This window comes from Leucopleurus acutus (genome assembly GCF_964270905.1).
Source record: "Leucopleurus acutus genome assembly, chromosome: 1".
Classification (NCBI taxonomy): Eukaryota; Metazoa; Chordata; class Mammalia; order Artiodactyla; family Delphinidae; genus Leucopleurus; species Leucopleurus acutus.
In genome coordinates, this window is record NC_139142.1 from 190,403,957 (window position 1) to 190,426,860 (window position 22,904).

Sequence of the window (22,904 nt, forward strand, 5' to 3'; positions counted from 1 at the left end):
CCACCACCCCTTGACTCAAACTCCATCTGTTCTATAGCAATGCTACTTGTAGCTGCCAGGCTACACTGTGCTATGCTTTCATGTCTTTCTGTATGCTTTGCATTCTAGCTAGAACATTTTGCTCCCCTACCATTACTCTGAAGAACTCCTACTCATCCTTGAAAACCCTATTCAAGCATCACCTCTTTTGCAAGTCTTTCTGACCTTCCCTGGAAGAGTAATTCTCTCCTGTATACTGCTTCTGTATTTAAACCCATTTCTATGGTTGCTTGTATCATGCTGTATTCTCTTCTAGAAAATGAGAAATCTGAGACAGGGTTACTTGTATGCTCAGAGCACAGTATCTAGCATCAAACAGGCACTCAATAAGCATTCTTTGAACTGAGCTAGACTGAAATATATGAGAAACCTAGTAAAGAAAGAAGTAAAAGAGCTTGATGAATGACTGGTGTGGAATAAGAAAAAGATATCAAGGATAACTCTAGAGTAACATTCCCAGACTGTATGACTCCTAGAGCATATAAATCATAGACCTGTCTGAGAGGATTTTATTTCTGCAGGAAATTAAGGAACAAAATCAATCCTTGGCTCTACCTCAATTCAGATGTAAATGCATGAACACCTACCCTAGAATGGGATTATATCTTTTCAGCTATGACTGTTCAAATTTAAGCTTTCTCCTGGGGTCTATGTTTCTTGGGGTTATAACAGAACCCTTTTACTTGATAATTAATTAGGGAAACAACAGGGCACTTCTAAAATTACTGAATCAATATAATAAAGATATACCTCTTATTCCTTCCATTCCCACTTTTAGGTTCCTACCTCACTTCTTCTAGAAGGATTTCTTTTTTTTTTTTTTTTTGGCAGTATGCGGGCCTCTCACTGTTGTGGCCTCTCCCGTTGCGGAGCACAGGCTCCGGATGCGCAGGCTCAGTGGCCATGTCTCACAAGCCTAGCTGCTCCGCAGCATGTGGGATCTTCCTGGACCGGGGCACGAACCCGTGTCCCCTGCATCAGCAGGCGGATTCTCAACCATTGCGCCACCAGGGAAGCCCACAGAAGGATTTCTACAAGCCCTGGGCCAGCTAAATAATGGCATAATTTGAAGGGCACAGAGGTCATACATCTGACTTATCCTCCCATGCCCATATTTACTTTATTTTTTTAATTATTATTTTCTTAGTTGCGGCATGTGGGATCTTTAGTTGCAGCACGCAAACTCTTAGTTGAGGCATGCGGGATCTAGTCTCCTGACCAGGGATCGAACCAGGGCCCCTTACATTGGGAGCGCAGAGTCTTAGCCACTGGACCACCAAGGAAGTCCCCATATTTACTTTATTTTGTTTTTTCTTTTTTTTCTTAACATTTTTATTGGAGTATAATTGCTTTACAATGGTGTGTTAGTTTCTGCTTTATATCCCCATATCTCTTCCCTCTTGCATCTCCCTCCCTTTTGCGCTCCTTATCCCACTCTTCTAGCTGGTCACAAAGCACTGAGCTGATCTCCCTATGCTATGCTACCGCTTCCCACTAGCTATCTATTTTACATTTTGTAGTGTATATATGTCCCTATATACACTTACCCGTCCCCCTCCCCGTGTCCTCAAGTCCATTCTCTAGTAGGTCTGTGTCTTTATTCCCGTCTTGCCCCTAGGTTCTTCATGACCATTTTTTTTTTTTAAGATTCCATATATATGTGTTAGCATATGGTATTTGTTTTTCTCTTTCTGACTTACTTCACTCTGTATGACAGACTCTAGGTCCATCCACCTCACTACAAATAACTCAATTTTGTTTCTTTTTATGGCTGAGTAATATTCCATTGTATATATGTGCCACATCTTCTTTATCCATTCATCTGATGATGGACACTTAGGTTGTTTCCACCTCTGGGCTATTGTAAATAGAGCTGCAATGAACATTGTGGTACATGACTCTTTTTGAGTTATGGTTTTCTCAGGGTATATGCCCAGTAGTGGGATTGCTGGGTTATATGGTAGTTCTATTTGTAGTTTTTTAAGGAACTTCCATACTGTTCTCCATAGTGGCTGTATCAATTTACATTCCCACCAACAGTGCAAAAGGGTTCCCTTTTCTCCACACCTTCTCCAGCATTTATTGTTTGCAGATGTTTTGATGATGGCCATTCTGGCCAGTGTGAGGTGCTATAGCATTGTAGTTTTGATTTGCATTTCTCTGATTAATGATGTTAAGCATTCTTTCATGTGTTTGTTGGCAATCTGCATATCTTCTTTGGAGAAATATCTATTTAGGTCTTCTGCCCATTTTTGGACTGGGCTGTTCGTTTTTTTGATATTGAGCTGCATGAGCTGCTTGTAAATTTTGGAGATTAATCCTTTGTCAGTTGCTTCATTTGCAAATATTTTCTCCCATTTTGAGGGTTGTCTTTTCTTCCTGGTTATGGTTTCCTTTGCTGTGCAAAAGCTTTTTAGTGTCATTAGGTCCCATTTGTTTATTTTTATTTTTATTTCCATTTCTCTAGGAGGTGGGTCAAAAAGGATCTTGCTGTGATTTATGTCATAAAGTGTTCTGCCTATGTTTTCCTCTAAGAGTTTGACAGTGTCTGGCCTTACATTTAGGTCTTTAATCCATTTAGAGTATATTTTTGTGTATGGTGTTAGGTAGTGTTCTAATTTCATATTTTTACATGTAGCTGTCCAGTTTTCCCAGCACCACTTACTGAAGAGGCTGTCTTTTCTCCATTGTATATTCTTGCCTCCTTTATCAAAGATAAGGTGACCATAGGTGTGTGGGTGTATCTCTGGGCTTTCTATTCTGTTCCACTGATCTATATTTCTGTCTTTGTGCCAGTACCATACTGTCTTGATTACTGTAGATTTGTAGTATAATGTGAAGTCTGGAAGCCTGATTCCTTCATATCTCTTTTTCTTTCTCAAGTTTGCTTTGGCTATTTGGGGTCTTCTGTGTTTCCATACAAATTATGAAATTCTTTGTTCTAGTTCTGTGAAAAATGCCAGTGGTAGTTTGATAGGGATTGCATTGAATCTGTAGATTGCTTTGGGTAGTAGAGTCATTTTCACAATGTTGACTCTTCCAATCCAAGAACATGGTATATCTCTCCACCTATTTGTATCATCTTTAATTTCTTTCATCAGTGTCTTATGGTTTTCTGCATACAGGTCTTTTGTCTCCTTAGGTAGGTTTATTCCTAGGTATTTTATTCTTTTTGTTGCAATAGTAAATGGGAGTGTTTTCTTAATTTCATTTTCAGATTTTTCATCATTAGTGTATAGGAATGTGAGAGATTTCTGTGCATTAATTTTGTATCCTGCTACTTTACCAAATTCATTGATTAGCTCTAGTAGTTTTCTGGTAGCATATTTAGGATTCTCTATGTATAGTATCATGTCATCTGCAAACAGTTACAGGTTTACTTCTTCTTTTCCGATTTGGATTCCTTTTATTTCTTTTTCTTCTCTGATTGCTGTGGCTAATAATAGTGGTGAGAGTGCACAACTTTGTCTTGTTCCTGATCTTGGAGGAAATGGTTTCGGTGTTTCACCATTGAGAATGATGTTGGCTGTGGGTTTGTCATATATGGCCTTTATTAAGTTGAGGAAAGTTCCCTCTATGCCTACTTTCTGGAGGGTTTTTATCATAAATTGGTATTGAATTTTGTCGAAAGCTTTTTCTGCATCTATTGAGATGATCATATGGTTTTCCTCCTTCAATTTATTAATATGGTGTATCACGTTGATTGATTTGCGTATATTGAAGAATCCTTGCATTCCTGGGATAAACCCCAGTTGATCATGGTGTATGATCCTTTTAACGTGCTGCTGAATTCTGTTTGCTAGTATTCTGTTGAGGATTTTTGCATCTATGTTCATCAGTGATATTGGCATGTAGTTTTCTTTGTGACATCTTTGTCTGGTTTTGGTATCAGGGTGATGGTGGCCTTGTAGAATGAGTTTGGGAGTGTTCCTCCCTCTGCTATATTTAGGAAGGGTTTGAGAAGGATAGGTGTTAGCTCTTCTCTAAATGTTTGATAGAATTTGCCTGTGAAGCCGTCTGGTCCTGGGCTTTTGTTTTTTGGAAGATTTTTAATCACAGTCTCAATTTCAGTGCTTGTGATTGGTCTGTTCATATTTTCTATTTTTTCCTGGTTCAGTCACGGAAAGTTGTGCATTTCTAAGAATTTGTCCATTTCTTCCAGGTTGTCCATTTTATTGGCATATAGTTGCTTGTAGTAATCTCTCATGATCCTTTGTATTTCTGCAGTGTCAGTTGTTACTTCTCCTTTTTCATTTCTAATTCTGTTGATTTGAGTCTTCTCCCTTTTTTTCTTGATGAGTCTGACTAATGGTTTCTCAATTTTGTTTACCTTCTCAAAGAACCAACTTTTAGTTTTATTGATCTTTGCTATCATTTCCTTTTTTTCTTTTTCATTTATTTCTGATCTGATCTTTATGATTTCTTTCCTTCTGCTAACTTTGGGTTTTTTTTGTTCTTCTTTCTCTAATTGCTTTAGGTGTAAGGTTAGGTTGTTTATTTGAGATGTTTCTTGTTTCTTAAGGTAGGACTGTATTGCTATAAACTTCCCTCTTAGAACTGCTTTTGCTGCATCCCATAGGTTTTGGGTCGTTGTGTTTTCATTGTCATTTGTTTCTAGGTACTTTTTGATTTCCTCTTTGATTTCTTCAGTGATCTCTTGGTTACCCGTATTTACTTTAAATTTCAACAGAGTTTTGGTTAAGAATTTATGGTCCCTTAACACTCCCTGCACCCCCAAAATCTCAACCCTGGAAAAGTCTTATTTTATATTAAACCATATCAGTCATTTGTTCCTCAGTATGAATGAATGAATGGCTTATTAGCTTCTTTCCAGAGAGTAATTGCTAATAGTAGGGAAATGGTCAGGAAGGCATTGCCTCCTTAGGGAAGTAGGAAGGGTTGCACCATGTAAGAAGGGCACAGATAAGTTATTTATGAGGTGTGAAAGATGACGAGTTGAAATCAAACACCATAGTATAATAGAATGAGATAGAATATAGTGATGAAGAGGGCAGATTTCAGAGTCAAGCTGCCTGGATTAAGATCTCGGCTTTGCCATCTCACTAGCCATGTGACATTCAGCATTACTTCACTTTCCTATGGGCGAATTTTCTCATCCATCAAACGGGGATAATACAAGTACCTAACTCATAAGGCTGTTGGAAAGATTAAATGTGTTAATATATGGGAAACACTTAGAATAACATCTTGCACACAGTTAGGCCTTATATATGGTACCTATTTTTATTACTTCATCATTTTGCCAAGAACCTTATTCTCCACCACAAAGACAAGGTGAGATTTTCCTGCTTCATAGTAAACCAAAACTCCTGCAGAATCCTGCATCTTCTCACTTACATGACTTCTCTTTACCTGAACCCTCTTCAGCTCAGTGCAAAAACCTCTTGCTGGACAATCCCTTCCTAGTGGTTCTAACAAATCTGAACATTTCTCTGCTAATGTTTCTTCCTTCTGCTGCAGCACAGAATTCCACTAAAAATTCCTTTTGGAAATATGCATTAGATTCAAAACCACACTTATCTGAGGACTGCAATGCACCCAATCACCTTAACCTACTCCATCTAATTCCAAGAGTTTTAACACATTCCCTTGTCTCACTCACTGTTTGTTCTAGGCAAAGAATCCTATCTCCCTTTTGCCCCATTTCTAAGCATTTATTTAAATGTTCCTCATGCTTTTTCTTTCCTTCATATCTTGTTTGTACTTGCAAATTATAATTACAATATGTCCACTCTAGGAAGCATTACTTCTTTAATAAACCTACGATCTCAAATAATTCTACTGTACTCAACAAACTCTTTGTTCCAACCATCCTTCTGTAGAGTTTGCTGTCCCGTACTTTAAGATGCACTGACAAACTGGAAGACTTTAAAAGGAAAGTGATCAAATGGTGAGGGGCCTTGAAACTATATACATATACACACACTCAGATTACTTTCTATTATAGGTAATTATACGATATTGAATATAGTTCCCTGTGCTATACAGTAAATCCTTGTTGCATATCTACTTTATGTATAGTAGTTTATATCTGTTAACCTCATACTCCTAATTTATCCCTCCCCTCCTCCCTTTCCCCTTTGGTAACCGTAAGTTTGTCTTCTGTGTCTGTGAATCTGGGCTTGAAACTGTATTTAAAAGGGAATGGAAATGAGAAGATTAGGGATAAGTTTTGATTTTGGATAAATACAAAAAAAGAGCTTGCTGATAATTATAATCACCTGAAAATAAAACAGACTGGCTTTGCAGGTAATATTCAAGAAAGACCAGGCCAGTGACAGGGGTGGGGGGTAGGGATTGGGGGTTGGGGTGTCATGTATTCAAAAGAGGTTGAATAAGAGCAGTTGTTTGCAACCTTCCCCCCCACCCCATTCTTCAAGAGAAGCTAATTCATGTGAATACCATTGTCAAGTAGGGAAAATAAACACAGTCTCATTTTGAGCCCAGAATAAGCCCCAGTTTACCTACACAGGAAAGGATAAATTTCTTGTGGATAAACTTCTCATCCATCTTTGGAGACACTGCCTGGCACATAATAGATGCTTAATAAGTATTTAATGAGTGAATGAATGCTTAATCAATCAGGGCTCTGGACTGCCTAGGTTTAGCTGCATAATACTGTATTAAAACTACAGAGTTTACACTGTTCCAAACATAAGAGTTCTTATCTTCGAGGAGCTTATAATCCTTATGGATGGAACATGAGGAAAAGTTTTTACTCTAGAATCAATTCTCTTAATACTTAAAATTTCTTGGAGGGCTCAAAGCTTGTCTGCATAGACACCAAGCAGAGAATTGATTTTACATTATAGAACTATGACTTAAAGAATTTATATATTATGAGTGGTTCTTTATCTAATTGTAGAGCATGGGCTCCTGCACAAGGTCTTTAAAAAGTAATATTTATTTATACTTACTTACTGAACCACTATTATATGTGTTGTACTTTGTTAGGATATATGGGGGTTATATGATAAGACAAGCAGTTGCCCTTAAAGCATATGTAAAAATATCTATGAATATCACCCAAAATAAGGAATATAAACTACATGAGAACAGGAATTTTGGTCTTTTTTAGAAAATTTTTTGTATTTCCAGAGCCTAAAAGAATACTTAGCACATAGTAAGCACTCAGTAAATATTTGCTTTGTAAAGCAACCATACTCTGATAAAAACTAATTAAAAAAATAGAGTAAAAAAAAAATTTGCTGAATGAATTATTGAAAGAGAGAGTGGTGCTTTCCCAACATTCTATTTGTTTCCCCACATTCCCTTATTCTCTTGAAATTAGGTGGGGTTATGGGACTAGTTCTGGATGGGCTGCGGTTAGAAATATCATGTGTCATTTCAAACCCAACATCAAAAAACTTGTGCAGTCCTCCAGCTCTCTACTCTTGCCACAGGGAGCAAGGAAGCCACATGCTCCAGATGCGAACAGCTAGAAGATGGTGAAGACATCATTATTCTGGGTCCCTAAATTAGAGCTGCTAGTTAGAGCAGAATGTCCCTTTTCCCACCAACCAGTGATAGATAAGTGGCATACACTGGAAAAAAATTCTAAGTCACTGAAATTTCAGGATGATCTGCACCATAGTCTATCCTGACTAATACAAATAGTAAGTGCTACTAAGTTAGTACAGAGAATATACAATGGGAAATTTTCAGTTGGCCTGATCAAGAAAGGTTTCATAATGATGATGACAATTTAGCTAAGCCTTGAAGATGTAGTATTCCCAAGGTTAGTTAGCTACAAGATGGAAGTCATCCCTTATAAATCTTTCTTTTTAACTCTATCGACATAGTTTATCTAAGTGATAAAGATAACATGCTGCGCTGGCACTGCTCGTCATGTTTTGGTTTTCTTTTACTTCTCCATATGAACCTTAAAATATTAAACAATCCAAAAAAATCTTAGGAAAGAAAGCAATTTAGATTTGTACAAGCAGGGAAATAGTACCACCTGTCCTAATGGGAATAGGGAACATTTCTCTCTGACTGTGTGACAGCACAAATCTCTTGTTTGAAGCTTACATATAACCGTCAACACAGGAGAATATCGTTAAGTGCACTTCTGAAAATCTGCCCATAAATTCAATTTCTCTATATCCAATTTTGTTCTCCAACTGACTTATAATCTCAGAATTAGATATAATGTGTAATTACATATAATGTATAAAATTACAATGAAGAATACAGGAAAACTTTAAAATTTCATACTCTGAATAAGAGTAAATTTTCTTGTACAGAATGATAATAACACTAAATTCACAAGAAGTAATAAAAATAAAGCAGAAATCAAGCTCAGCTTTCCTCTGCCTGAGTCAGTAGTATTCAGGCAGTGTTGGGCTTTGGGAAGGCCCAAAGCAACTTTTTCCATTTGTGCTAAGAGACAGAAGACACCACAGAAGTCATCTATTCAGCCCCAGCTCAATACAAGAATCCTTCTACAACTTTTATAACAATTACAGTCTGCCTCAATATTCATATAGAGAATGTAAGATCAGACAGCTTATTCACTCACCATAACATATCTAGCTTGTTATCCAGCTGTTGAAAATATTTATTCTTTCTTGGCTTTTATATTTCTTATATTTTAAATTTATTTTCGTCTGCTTTAAGTTTCATTTCTACCATTGACTAGTAGTGTCACTTTAGGCAAATTTTCTCACCAATCTGAGTCTTAAACTTATTTTTCATCTACAAAATATGGAATTGATGAGACTATGCATCTCTAACATCCTACCTAACTCTTTCTGATTTTAAAATCTTTTCTACAAAACTCTATATTCTGCCTTTGGACCTCCGAATAATTGCATCTTATGGCCTCCTTTCAGAGAGTAGAAGGAATGGAATGAATCTTTGTTATGTTGTGAGGTCTTTCCAGTTTTCCTGTATCCCTTTGTCCTTCTGTAGCAGTAGAGTTTCAGCCTTATAAAAATTCAGACGAGTTTTTCCAACCTTTTTTATTTGTTTACGTATTCCCTATGTAAAGTATGTTTGTATGCAAAATTTTCCAAAAAGTTATGTGAGTACTGAAAGAAAGCTTCCTCATCCCTTGGAAAATCTGTGTTTAACTCTGAGTAGAAGGGCAGGCAACTGAGCTTGCTACAAATGCCTCCTAGCCTTTTAGAAGCTTTTCTCCCTGCTAATTAGCTGTGAATGTTTTGTTTATTTGGTTTCTGTCCCAGCAAGCAGAAGCAAAGGGGCTAGAAATGAAGGGCCCTGACTGTAGAGAGGGTGACCTCCAGGCTTGTCCACAGTTGTAGTTTCCATGGAAGAAGCTTCTTGGGAGGGAGGATGCCTCCATTTATAAACAGTTGTATAAAGTACAGTATTCCATTTACGCTCTTAGGCAAGCTTTATTTTAATTTTTTTAAGGTAAAAGTCATAGCACTACAGAAAAGATTATTTTCTCAGCCACTGCTCCTCAGCAACCTATAAATCCTGATAGGGTGGAGATATACATGCTGGAAATTTCCTACAATAATTTCTAGTCTAACTGTGTTCATATTAGATCAGATTGGTAGTGAGAAAAGATGGGACTGGGACTTAACAATGAGAGAAATTAACAACCTTAGGCAATGCACACCTAAAGGAGTTATACATTTTATAAATTACGTTACTGAGAAATGTAACACAGCAGTTAGAGAGAAATTTAAATGGTGAGTTCCCAGAAAATCAAACAAACTATCGAGCAAATAAATTCTGAATACTGAAGACCTTTTTCATCTCAGAAAATGTAGAGAACTATGAACTATGATTTAGGTTGGTAATCACTTGGGATATTTGGTACTTACTGATTTTGTATGAGAAATTGGTGGTGTTAATGACCTAAATTATCATGGGCCTAAATAAATGAAGCTCCAACACAAACAGGCAGTGACAAAAATAAACTAAGTTATAAGAGTTAAAATGAAAATATGCACATAGCATTGGTTGTATTTCATCAGTTGTTTGCTACCCTCATGGCTATGAATATATTTTAGAACATATATGGTCAATTAAAAAATATCCAAGAAGGGCATTTTGGAGGTTAGAAAAATTTCTTGGGGTTATAGGCTGAATATAGTCAACACGGAAGACTGGATTAGTCAGATTCCAAAAGATTGTGTACTCCCTTCAAACTATCGTGAAAAAAGAAACACTGGTAAGATATGAAAGTGTCACTAGGGCTATACTTTTTTTTTTTTTAGGGCTATACTTTTAATGTTAAAATTAAATTCTAGCCTCAAAGCACACTATGCCTCTCCTGATATAGGCCAAGTTCCTTGTTATATTCTAATTCACATTCCATGTCTTCGGTTGATCATTCCACCTACCGTTTTCGCTGTCTAAACACATTCTTCTCAAGTTTCCCAAGCTTCTCTGCACACGGTCATGCATTTTACTCCTCTCTAAAGTTCTCTCATCTCTCTACGGACACATCAATTTAAAAACACTCTCCACATTCTTCTTCTATGGTTTCTCATTTGACTTTTTTCTTCTCTGCCTATGTGGGTACATGAATGATATAGGGATATACACTTTGCTAAATAGAGTAATATCCATACATCTTTCCCTTCAATATTTTCCAATCTAGGAAATGTTTGTTATTAACTTAACATCGAATATTTTACACATATCAAGTATAATCGTTTTCAGTTACTGGCCTCATTCTTCTAATCTACCAAATCTTATAATTCTTTCAATATATTTTTCAGAACAAAGGAAAGGAACAAAACCCAGTGCTGGAGGTAATAAAGACCTTCTCAAAAAGGGTAGCTATCAAAGAAATACTTCTACCTCTGCCCTGCTTGATCACAGAACCACTCTGAGTATTTTCTGCCCACTATGTACTTTAACTTTCCCATTCCTAACAATGTATACATATCTTTGACAGACATGTGCGATGGAAACACTCTTTTGTCTCAATGTCCTTTAATAGATTTGTGAGATTTATCTATTAGGGTATAAATTCCTAAATGGCTATATTCAGAGTCTGGAGACCTGGGATATAGTCTTAGATGATAGCAATGGGCTATGTGGAATTTTCTTTTTTCTTTTTTTTAAAAAGCAGTTGTACAATGTTTTCCTCAGGTTTCTTCCAGTCCTAACACATATGATTATATGGGAGTTACTGTATCTATCAAATTATTTTTGTACACAAACTAGTACACAGAGTGGGTACTTCACTGTCAAGTGTCTATTCATCTTTCAAGACTCAATTCAAGTGGCTCCTCTTTTCAGTTTTCCTTGGTTATCCTAAATAGAGACAATCTTACTTCTCTGAACATCTACAGAAGTCATTGTTTATACTACATATATGAAGCTTACATACCATATTGTGTCCCAATTATTTTAATTCATGTGATATAACCTCTACCTGACTGTAAGGTCCAAGAAAGCATATTCATCTCTATAGCCTCTTGTTCTGATATTGTGTTTAATAAATTTTTATTGAACCTGCTAAACTGTTTTTCTAAAAATATAACCAGAAGAAGTTTTATACATCAAATAACTATGATATAACTATTCTCATCTGTAATTTTTGGGGGAGAGGGATAGAAAAGAATTTAGGTAAAATAAGTAGGCAACAAGGAATTTTCTTAGGGATCTTAGATACTAAGTAATAAACAGTGAACTCAGGAGCACAAGCTGAACCAGAACTGCCACTTTTTCAAATCTTACTAGATAACCAACCATATATGCATGTGGAGTGTAATAAAGGAATGGGTATTTAGAGGAAGAGTGGGAGGAAAACAGTTGAAGATGAAGAGCTGTTGATATGACAAGGACAAAATTTGGGTACCAGTTCTGCTAGTGTGAGGCCATTTGCTGGAAGTCTCTGAATCTCCCACTTTTAGCTTGGATACTCCATCTTATCCAACAGCTGCCTGCTTACACAGAATATCTGCAGCTCAGTTTTAATGAACTTTCCCTGAAATTCAAGGGATTCACACACGGAAGTAAAACTCCCTTAACCGATACCTATTTAACTAACTGTATGCTTATATGAGCTGGTTGTATTAGCTCTTAAACCTATTTGTGTCAGTGATACATGTTATTGTAATTATACGATTCAATTAAATATTATATTAAAAAGATGAAAACTGAGTAGAAAATGACAGTTGTTTCTATGAAAACCAAGTGGATGCTTTGGAAAGCTCCATGAAAGAGTTGCTAAAAATGCTGTTAACTAGATGTAAATAAGCCGATGATGAAAGACTGAGCAACGGATATCATACAAATCTCTAAGGCTTACACAACTACATTGCTTCACAAGAGTATGGTTTAACTCTTCTTTAGAGAAATCAACTGGAAATCTGTCCTTAAAGAAACCAAGATGATAGGTATGGTTTACGCAAGAGAAAGGACTCCTACTTAAAAATAAAACAATGGCCCTGTATCACAAGAGTGGTGAAGAAAATGTTGAAGGTCATGTGTATCATTTTTTTTATATTGAGTAGGGCTCTTCTATCACCACTGTGCCAGTTACTAATACAGACTGCTTCGGGTAAAAAGGGCTTCCTCTATATTTCATAAATACCTTATTTAAGAAGATCTCATAGAAGTGTCACATGAAAATTTCAGTGTTGTAGATAAGGCATATGTATTCATATTACACGATTTTATGAATGATAAATTAACACAAAGGTCAAAGCAGACAAAAAAAGCAGACAATCTAATCTTAATAGCAACTATTCAGTATTGCTTTGCTGATGCTTATGAAAGTATAAGCTATATGTTTATCAATCTAAAATACTTTCACTATTACAATTTGTATCAGAGTCTACTATATTACATTATTTTGTTAGTGAACATGAGAAAAACTTTAAACTTCAAACTGATTCAACAGTTTAAGAAAGTTTCTGAAGAGGCTAAAATGTTTTTATAAAATTCCTTATTTTTGTAAGCTTTCTACAAATTTGTGATAAGGCAAAACAATAACTTGTAATTCTAATCCATCTTAATATATTGATTCTGTTTTTGCAAATTACTCCACGCTAATCAAGAAATATGTTACTTTTACCAACTAAACTTTGTTTCAAATGACTTAGATTAAAATTACAAAGAAGTGTTTCAGACTGACATTTTATGTGATATTTTATCTATACTGCCTCATGACTATACTTTTAAATTCATCTACATTCTGGTTTGCCTACTGCACAGATTCTAAAGCCGACAAAAAATAATCATTCTTTAAAAAATATAAGAAATCATGTCCTAAAATATTTTTCTGTCACATCTTCTCATAAATATACCAGTATGATAAATATACTTTCCCCTCTCTCTTATTAACTCTTACATACGTAGCATATGAGGATTGTGGATTTTTATTCAAATAAACAACATAAAACTTAAAATAAACAACTTAAAAACAAAAGCTTTTAAATTACCAAAATACTTCAATTGTCTCTATTAACAAAATATATGATTCTGTAAGCAATAACTACTAAGATAAACAATTTTGACAAAAGAACTGGTAAATAATTTCTCAAAGGCTAGAAAGAAACACACTAGTAATTTTTAGTTCATTTTCCCTTCAAATGTAAAATTTTCATTATTAGAGGAAAAAGAGGAATAAAGTACAGAAGTTGGAGTCATTCACTTCCTTAAACAATTAGGAAAAACAGCTGTTTCATGAAAAAAAGTGAGTAGAATTAAACAAATTATCTGTCTCTCTTGCTCTTTGTATTTTCTGAAATGAGACATTTCCTCCAAAATTACAACTTCAAAGAATCTCAAAATTTGTACACCAAAACAATTATATATTCTTTCAAATATTCTGTTTATGTGTTGGAAATTTTCTAACCAGATGCAACAATTAAAATTAGCAAAGAAATAACAATATGTGTTGGTATGCTAAATATAAAAAAATAAGAAATTGCCATATCAATATGATATGTACATCCTATTGTTTGAGTAAGACTGACTAGCAACAGAAACTTTGATTACCAGTTTAAGACAAAATATCTTGACTCCTCTTAAAGTTGCAAATAAAATGGAAAGCTATATATATTTTTGCTTAATTATACCAATGCTTACGTAAAGTGTTTTTTTTTCACACTATGTACTTAAATGCTATTAAAACATGGTGACAAACTATTTGAGCTTTGTTCTTTTTTACTGGATATGCCTTAAATGATTAAATTTTTATTGCTTTTATATCTGTCCTAAAGATAGTATTGCTGCAGCCACGTAGCACAGGGAGATCAGCTCGGTGCTTTGTGACCACCTAGAGGGGTGAGATGGGGGGGTGGGAGGGAGACACAAGAGGGAGGAGATATGAGGATATGTGTATATGTATAGCTGATTCACTCTGTTATAAAGCAGAAACTAACACACCATTGGAAAGCAATTACACTCCAATAAAGATGTTAAAGAAAATGAAGTCGGGCTTCCCTGGTGGCGCAGTGGTTGAGAGTCCGCCTGCCAATGCAGGGGACACGGGCTCATGCCCTGGTCCGGGAAGATACCACATGCCGCGGAGCGGCTAGGCCCGTGAGCCATGGCCACTGAGCCTGTGCGTCCGGAGCCTGTGCTCCGCAATGGGAGAGGCCACAACAGTGAGAGGCCCATGTACCGCAAAAAAAAAAAAGAAGTAAAAATTACAAAACTGAAAACCATAAAAAAAATAATAATTTATCAGAAAGAAGATGTGACACATATATACAATGGAATATTACTCAGCCATAAAGAGAAATGAAATTGAGTTATTTGTAGTGAGGTGGATGGATCTAGAGTCTCTCATACAGAGTGAAGTAAGTCAGAAAGAGAAAAACAAATACTATATGCTAACACATATATATGGAATCTAAAAAAAAAAAAAAGGTTCTGATGAACCTAGGGACAGGACAGGAATAAACATGCAGACGTACAGAATGGACTTGAGGACACGGGGAGGCGGAAGGGTAAGCTGGGACGAAGTGAGAGAGTAGCATTGACATATATACACTACGAAATGTAAAATAGATAACTAGTGGGAAGCAGCTGCATCCCACGGGGAGATCAGCTCGATGCTTTGTGACCACCTAGAGGGCTGTGATAGGGAGGGTGAGAGATGCAAGAGGGAGGAGATATGGGGATATATGTATACATATAGCTGATTCACTTTGTTATACAGCAGAATCTAACACAACATTGTAAAGCAATTATACTCCAATAAAGATGTTAAAAAAAAAAGTATTGCTTTTTCCTTTTTTTTAGTGTCTTGGAATTCTAAGGTGTTATAAAAGCAGTGTAAGAGATAGTTATAGGGAAAAAAAAAAGAGATAGTTATAGGAATAGATACCTAAATAAATTTTAGAACTATTCTAAATTACGTTTATACTTATACTATTCATTCAATCAGCATTAGGAAGCATCTACTGTATATTCAGCATTCAGATAGCAGGCATAAATTATTTCATGAATAATTAAAGTGAAAGCATCTAATATTATAAGAAAGAGGTACATTTTACCTGGATTAGATGAGGCAATGCTTTTAGTGTAAGGCAAAACCAAATTCCCAGCTTGCAGGGGAGCAAATCATGCCATTGTGGTTTCACCAGTAATCTAAAGGGAAAACAAAAAGCAAAAATAAAGAAGCAAAATATAGAAAGAAAGTTGACAGACAAAAATATTTTTATAATAATCATGAATTCTGTTTTGAATGGCTATTTCAACAAAGGAAGAAGTTTTTCAATGAAATATTTATGACAGTTATCACTTAATCTGAAGTATTCTATCATAAAATATATTAGTACAACAAATGCAATTATGTATAATAAGTAAGAGAATCTAGGTTAAGATTTTGGGGAAGGGGACTTGTAATCAAGTTATAAAGATAAAGAAACAAAAGCCCTGTTTCTAACCTGGACTTTTCATCAGTTTGGCAAAATGAATTCTTAGACCTTATGATTACTTAAGCGGTAAAAGACTAAACATCATCAGAGTGTCCCCAAGTGCTGACAAGCAGATATGAAGACTGTAGCATAAACAAACCAATACATAAAAATTAATGTCATTTGCAGTTCACTGAAGCATTACTCACTGATGTCATCAGAACAGAAGACAGGCAGAATAGTCTCTGATCTCCATCTCACATTGATCCAGTTCCTGCCCTGCTGTGTGAACTATTTAAACCCTTTATTTCTTCCTATGAATCAATAGAAGAAATGGTAGTATCTCTTTGAGTGTGCTGCATATCACTGTCTCTCTACATACTGTCACTCCTGAGCTAAACACTACAGTGATAGACTCTTCTAGTAATACTTTGTTTCTAAAGTTCAGTATAAAATTTTCAAATAACAAGAATTCAGGGGTTTAATTATATAAATATATATGAACACTTTACAAAGGGAAAAACCTGTAGAACTTTTGCTTAAGATTAGAATGTGTTTCATAAACTATGGCACAGTATTAGTCTTTTATAAACTGAATACAGATGTAAATGTTAGCATATCTGAAATGGATACACATATGAAGTTGAATCACATTAAAGACATATTTTAAAACAATTTTGAATTATAAAATGTTTTTATATGCTCCCACCTTTCATTTTTTTCTGAAGCACCAAGTTTTGATACATCCACAGTCTTGCCGCCTGTCTTTTTTTTCTTTTCTCTCTTTTTTCTACTAAGCAGTTCATCCTTAATGTGGAAAAAATTATGGTTACAGGTTATCATTAACATGTACTCTTCAAATGTTATCAAGAGTCTTCTGTGAAGGGTAAACATTATAGAAGAACATTTATGCAAATGTATGTAGGGTCCAACATGATTAAGTAAAATCATCAATCTTTAACAATAACTGTTGCCATGGTAACCAGTCCTTAAACACACATGAAGTTCAGCACTGTCAGTCATGTGTATCTCCATAGCAATCAAAGTTTTCTAAGAAGAGAAGGCATTCAACTTACTTTTTCTCATTCATCCAACTTTAATAATGTCACTTCAAAAAGAATGAGTAAACAGATGCTAATTCATGAATACTGATAAATATGTTTATCTTTAGCATATAAATAAAAGCCCATAGCAGAATAAACTATGTAGTAGTATATTAGGCTAAGAAAAATGTAATATTTTTTAACCAACTGATCTCTGAAATTATAAACTTATACTCATTTCAAGTTTTACTGAGTTAAAAGCTTTTAAAATAATCATTCTTTATGTAAGGGCCTGCGACACAAAAATTTCTAAAATCATTTTACATAAAAAATATGTATATCTGGAAGGTGACAATTAAGAAAACATAGCTCTACCTTCTAATTTTCAGCTAGATATTTGAGCCTTCACAAAATTTTGTAACAAACTCAAATGCCACATTTTTAAAAAGAAACATTTTCTTCTTATGTCATGGATTCTTGAAATAGAAACATATCAAATACTAAATGCTGAGTACAAAAAATATTAGAATAAGGAGTATATACAGAAAAGTTGAAATTTTTATCAGTTGAAAAAATAAATGTCTGAAATTCCGTATAAAATTAAGGAGGCTAGATCATTTGATTTATTACCAGTACTTACCAGTTGTTTTTCCAGGTAGATTGACCAAACCACAGCATAATGACCCACTGTGAGAATTATGAACAAAAGTAATGCCAGCTCAGCATTGCTCATTTTTCTCACCCGCCTGTAGTAGAATACAGGCTGTCGCCAATCTGGAAGTCCATTGATCAGAATATCATCATACCTACAGCAGCAAATATAACAGTTTTTCATAGGGAGTTTAAAATAAAAACAAAAAACTTTATTTGTACTTATATGTAAAAAGAGGAAAGAGAAAAGAATTTCTCCAGAAGAGATAACATTTATATAGATTATCAGCATTACAATGGCCTATAAATCAAAACATTGTATCCAATCACAGACAGCCTTCAAAAAGGCACACAGTGATCTGCTGTGGATCCCAGACCCTGTGTGTTTAAACCCCAGTGATGTGACTCCTGTAATGGCAGCTAGGCTGAAGGAGCCAGAGTCCACCTCTCCACTGCAGGCTGCAGAGGGGCCCCGCCATGAAAGTCAGCAACAAGAGGAAGGCTCTCAATGGGAGAAAATCAAGATAAGAGCTCTATTTGCTACCATGAATCATATATTAATGGAATCAAAATCAGGATAAATTTTCTAGTCAGTGCTTTTATTTCCACCCCTTTACAAGGGTTCAAGGTTGAAATATTTATCATTTTATCAAAGCTTCTTAATGACATAAAGAGCCTATAAAATGAGCACTTTTTAATTTTATGTTGGTCACATTCCTTTAGAGAATAAAAAATTCCCAAATTAGGAGATGTGGAAACAACCAATTTCTCGATAAAACTGTTTATTTGTAAACATTTAAGTGGCAATTTCCTCATTTTTTGGCTTTGCTGAAAGGGAAGAACATAACAAATAACAGCTTTCCTAGTGATGCATTTTAAATCTGCTTTCTTTAGAAGGAAATTTCAACTGAATTTAAATTTACCCGTCAGACAGTTATTGAGGCATATATTTTTAAGGTTAAAAATCAGGAATAACATTTATGATTGTAAAACTCAAAATGGTCACACACAAACAATGTTCAAAACACACAACCTGTTAATCTTAGTTCAACACATCTCATTAAATATTCTAATCACACTATTTCCAGAATTAAATCTTCACTGAAAGGCCTAATTTGGTGCAACACATTGACCAAAATATTTTAATTAAAAATATTCTGAGTTAGTCGCAGGCCTAATTACAGGAATAGAAATAGGGCCTATATTGTCAGGCAGGTCAGTAGAACTCAGTAGTAGGTTTTTCTCAAGTAAATTGACCGATCTAGGAATAATAGCGCAGCTGCTAAACTGCCAGTCTTGACATGTAAATCAATTTAAATGCAACAACTGCAGTAGCTACTTTGATAGTTATTAAATTGATACCTTGGAGATATGCTTAAAAAAATAAAGCAGAGGATTTATTACAGGCAACTTCTTTTTTTGGTACAAAAAATATTGGTTATAAATTCAAAATATATTTTATCAGGCTATCTAGAAAACGTGACTTTTAGGATCAACTTAGATTATTAATAATAATGGCAGATCAGAATAACCAATGTTCAAAGCAAAGGACATTAGTGGTACTAAACTCTTAAAGGCAGGCAAACTGTGTAGTATACAAGAATCTGCTAATTAAAATATGGTTGTGTAGTAGCTGGGCCGAAGTTTGATGTTAAATATTCCTTTTCGATATTTACATAGCAATTCTTGAACACTAATATCAAGACATAACAACACGATTTCATCAAAAGTTATCATTCCTGTCCAAAAAATGTATCTTTAAATCTATTTCTGTAAAAACGGACTCATTTTAGATTAGAAATGGATTGGCAAAAAGGTTTCAAGTGGTATAATGCAAGATTACAACATCTGAATGAAGTCCAGTGAATGAAGTCCTGAATTTATTCTGAATCTACATTCTACTTCAGATTTGTTGAGGAAAAAAGGCAGAATATTAAAATAATTATTTTCAGCTCATCTCTCCCATGAAATAACCTCAAGTAAAAAGTGTGGCTATTAATAAAGAACATCTAAGAAAGTGGAGACAATTCCCTAAGAGCATTGCTAAGCGTTAAATTTGTTTTAGATCTAAACTGTACTGGAAGAAAACCCAGCTGAGCTCATAGCTGCGAATCTCGTATCAAATATTTTATCACCATCATCTTTGAAATGCTATGTGTCTGTTAATAGCTACTATTTTCTACCCCACATATAAATTGTTAGTGCACAGCTAAATTCAAGATAGCAAAACCTTATGCACTGAACACGTTAAACAAAACTAGATATTTACTAGGCTACGTCTGCCACTCTAAACAACAGTCTCCAAGGATTAAGCTTAGAATCAATGCTCTATTGATTTTACTATCAATGAACATTATGGCTCACACGACTGGCCATTTTAAGGGAAGATAGCTTCTATTATAGTTCACTTTTTAGAATATATGCTGTTAAAAGATAAATCACTGCTTTCCTGAAACACTGAAAAAATAAAGGTATTTCTTAAAATATACACAGACATTATATTCATAAGTTATTTAAGAAAAAAATGTTGTGTTGACAACATATAAAATTTAAAACATCACTGTTATGCCTTTTCTATATTTAACACATAACACTGTTAAAAGAATTAAGCTCATACAAACTGCTCTTAACAATCTGTTAAAATCAGATTAAGAATGTACACATGTATGAATATTACAAGAAAATACAAAAGTAAATTTCTATGATAAAAATATCACTAATGTAAAAAATCATATGGAGCTATTAATTAGAAATGAAAACATTCATCAATTCTACCTATGGCCTAATACATGTTTACATCATTTGATTTTCTTAAAATGCCCATGATGAACATAATAATGGCTACATAATTATGTGAGTTCCATTCCATAGTCTGCAATTCATCAAATATATTTAGCCTAATACAAACATTGGAAAGTAAATCTAAAAATGTTTAAATTACCAGAAGAAAAAAAGTATGTAAATTAAAAATATTATTAGCATGCTTTGAAGAATAAAATAGTAACTATGAAATTAAAATAGAAAACATGTATATTATGAAAATGAATATTGAAATAATTCTAGCATTTGCCTAAATTGTGAATCTCCCATTTGTAAAAAGTTAGAATTTTTAGCTTAAAAGAGTAACAACATCTACTTAGGTCACATACTGAAACTTAAGAATAAAAATTAATTGTACAAAGATCATAAACAGGAAACAAGCTTAAATTAATTGATCTTATTCTCCTTTATAAAATGTACATATGTGCCAAAAATTGTGGTACACAGCACTTTATATATTGTATATAATATGTGTCTTATAATATCTCCTAATTAGGGAAGGTACTAAGATAGATTTCTTATTCTCAGGTTAATGTTTATTTTTATTCAAACACACCTGTAATCAAATTTACAATAAGGAGGTAATGGATTTATAAAAGTTTCACAGATTAAAGCTGAGAAAACTACTTTCCATTGGATTTGTATATAAAATGTGACTTTACTTAGTAAACTAAAAAAATACACTGAACCTTTACAAATATAGTACCATAAAATAGACAAAAAAATTTTAAGTTGCACAAGAGGATTAGCAAAAGAATACTGGTAAAATTTTAAAATAGATTTTAAACAAAAGTAAATATACTAATATTACTAAAGCACAATCTAGTGTATATATGTAGTGATTAGGATCTACTCAGTACTTTATTCCAGCTAACACTCAGGGCACTTGGATAGAAATTTATGTCAGAACATAGCTGAGCTGCTATTTCCTAAAATAAGCAAGTTACCTAAGGAGTTCAGAAGACTCTTATATTAATCTCCCTTACAAGAACCAGGAAAACTTTTTTTCATGCTATAGTCTATGCCTTTGGGAGGGAAAAAAAGCTTAAAAGTTTATTCACAATTATACTTCTAGGAATCTACCCAAGAGAAATGAAAAATAGCCATTCACACAGACTTGTGTGTGATAATTCACAGCAGCGTTGTTCATCATAGCCAAAAAGTGGAGACGACCTCAATGTCTATCAGTTGGTGAATGGATAAACAAAAGTGGAACGTGGAATACTATTCAGCAATAAAAAAGAATGAACTACTGGTATATGCTACAATATGGATGTACCTCGAAAACATTTTGATAATAGAAAGAAGTCAGATGCAAAAGACTACATATTAGATGATTTCATTAATATGAAGTGTCCAGAAAAAACCACATTTATAGACACATAAAGGAGATCAGTGATTGCCTGGGGCTGGGATCAGAATGGGAAATGCCTGCAAATGGACTTGAGGGAATGTTCTGAGGTGACAGAAATGGTCTAACACGGGTTGTGGATTGCACGACTCTGTAACTTTACTAAAAATCATGGAATTGTACACTTAAAATAGGTATTTTTACGAAAAATCATGGAATTGTACACTTAAAATAGGTAACTTTTATGGTATGCAAATTATACCTAAATAAGGCTGTTTAAAAAAATAAAATTTGCCTATTCCTTAAAAAAAAAAAAGTTACCCAGTTTATTTTATCTATTTCAATGCTATTCTCTTTTCTATCAAAATTTTTTAAATGCACCTGATTTCAGTGAAAATACAATTATTTGTAAGGGAAATAAATAGATAAAAATGTCTATGACAATTTTCCAAATTACAAATTCCTGGAAGGTTACACATTACTTATTTAATGAATATTTATAATAAATAATTGTGATACCAAAGAGCATTTTTAAATATCAGTATAAGACAATCTTCGTTCAGAAGATAAAACTATGGTTTTTTTTTTTTCTAAAGGAATTATAAACATTAGATAATTGTCTGTAGAGGTGCATTTCTCCTATATGTTTAAATACTCATAGGTCACCCGGCCTCAGGCGCAAGCTTTAGAGGAATGATTCTCAGCTTGATTAGCTAAGACTTTTGCCTCAAGGAAAACCAGTTACCAAAGAGTTACTTGTGCCTCAAGGGGTATAAATACTACAGCTGTTTGTGTAACTGTCAGATCCATTTTTTTTCTACTAACACTCTGCAATAAATGCAAAGGAAACTAATCCTAAAAAGAAAATGTTAGGTGAGTCTATGTTAATGAAGAAACAATTTTTACATGAGAAGTGATTTGTTCTGAAAAGATATAAATAATTTCGGTAATTGGAAGAAATTGTTACAAAGTTTACTGACTTTTAAAATAACAACAAACAAAAAGGCAAAATCTGATGCCAAAGATGTAGAGAGACTAAATAAAGCTATCTTTACAGACACGTTCTTGATGTGTGAAACAAAACTAGGGGCTCAGTGAGAGAAACCAACTAGAAAATATGCACAGAATGACCAACACTGCTTTCAACACACTCGTAGGACTCTTTCAACACTATGG

General features: G+C 34.3%; 1 protein-coding gene across 1 annotated transcript in view; it reads right to left on the reverse strand.

Moving 5' to 3' along the window:
• The window catches only part of DNAJC1 (DnaJ heat shock protein family (Hsp40) member C1), a 206,043-nt gene that overhangs the window by 105,538 nt on the left and 77,601 nt on the right, over positions 1-22,904 (reverse strand). The window contains exons 4-6 of the mRNA XM_082847425.1: positions 17,547-17,712; positions 16,573-16,670; positions 15,501-15,594 (exon numbers count right to left, since the gene is read on the reverse strand). Of these exons, the coding sequence (XP_082703551.1) occupies positions 15,501-15,594; positions 16,573-16,670; positions 17,547-17,712 (358 nt within the window). The remainder of the gene's footprint in view (positions 1-15,500; positions 15,595-16,572; positions 16,671-17,546; positions 17,713-22,904) is intronic.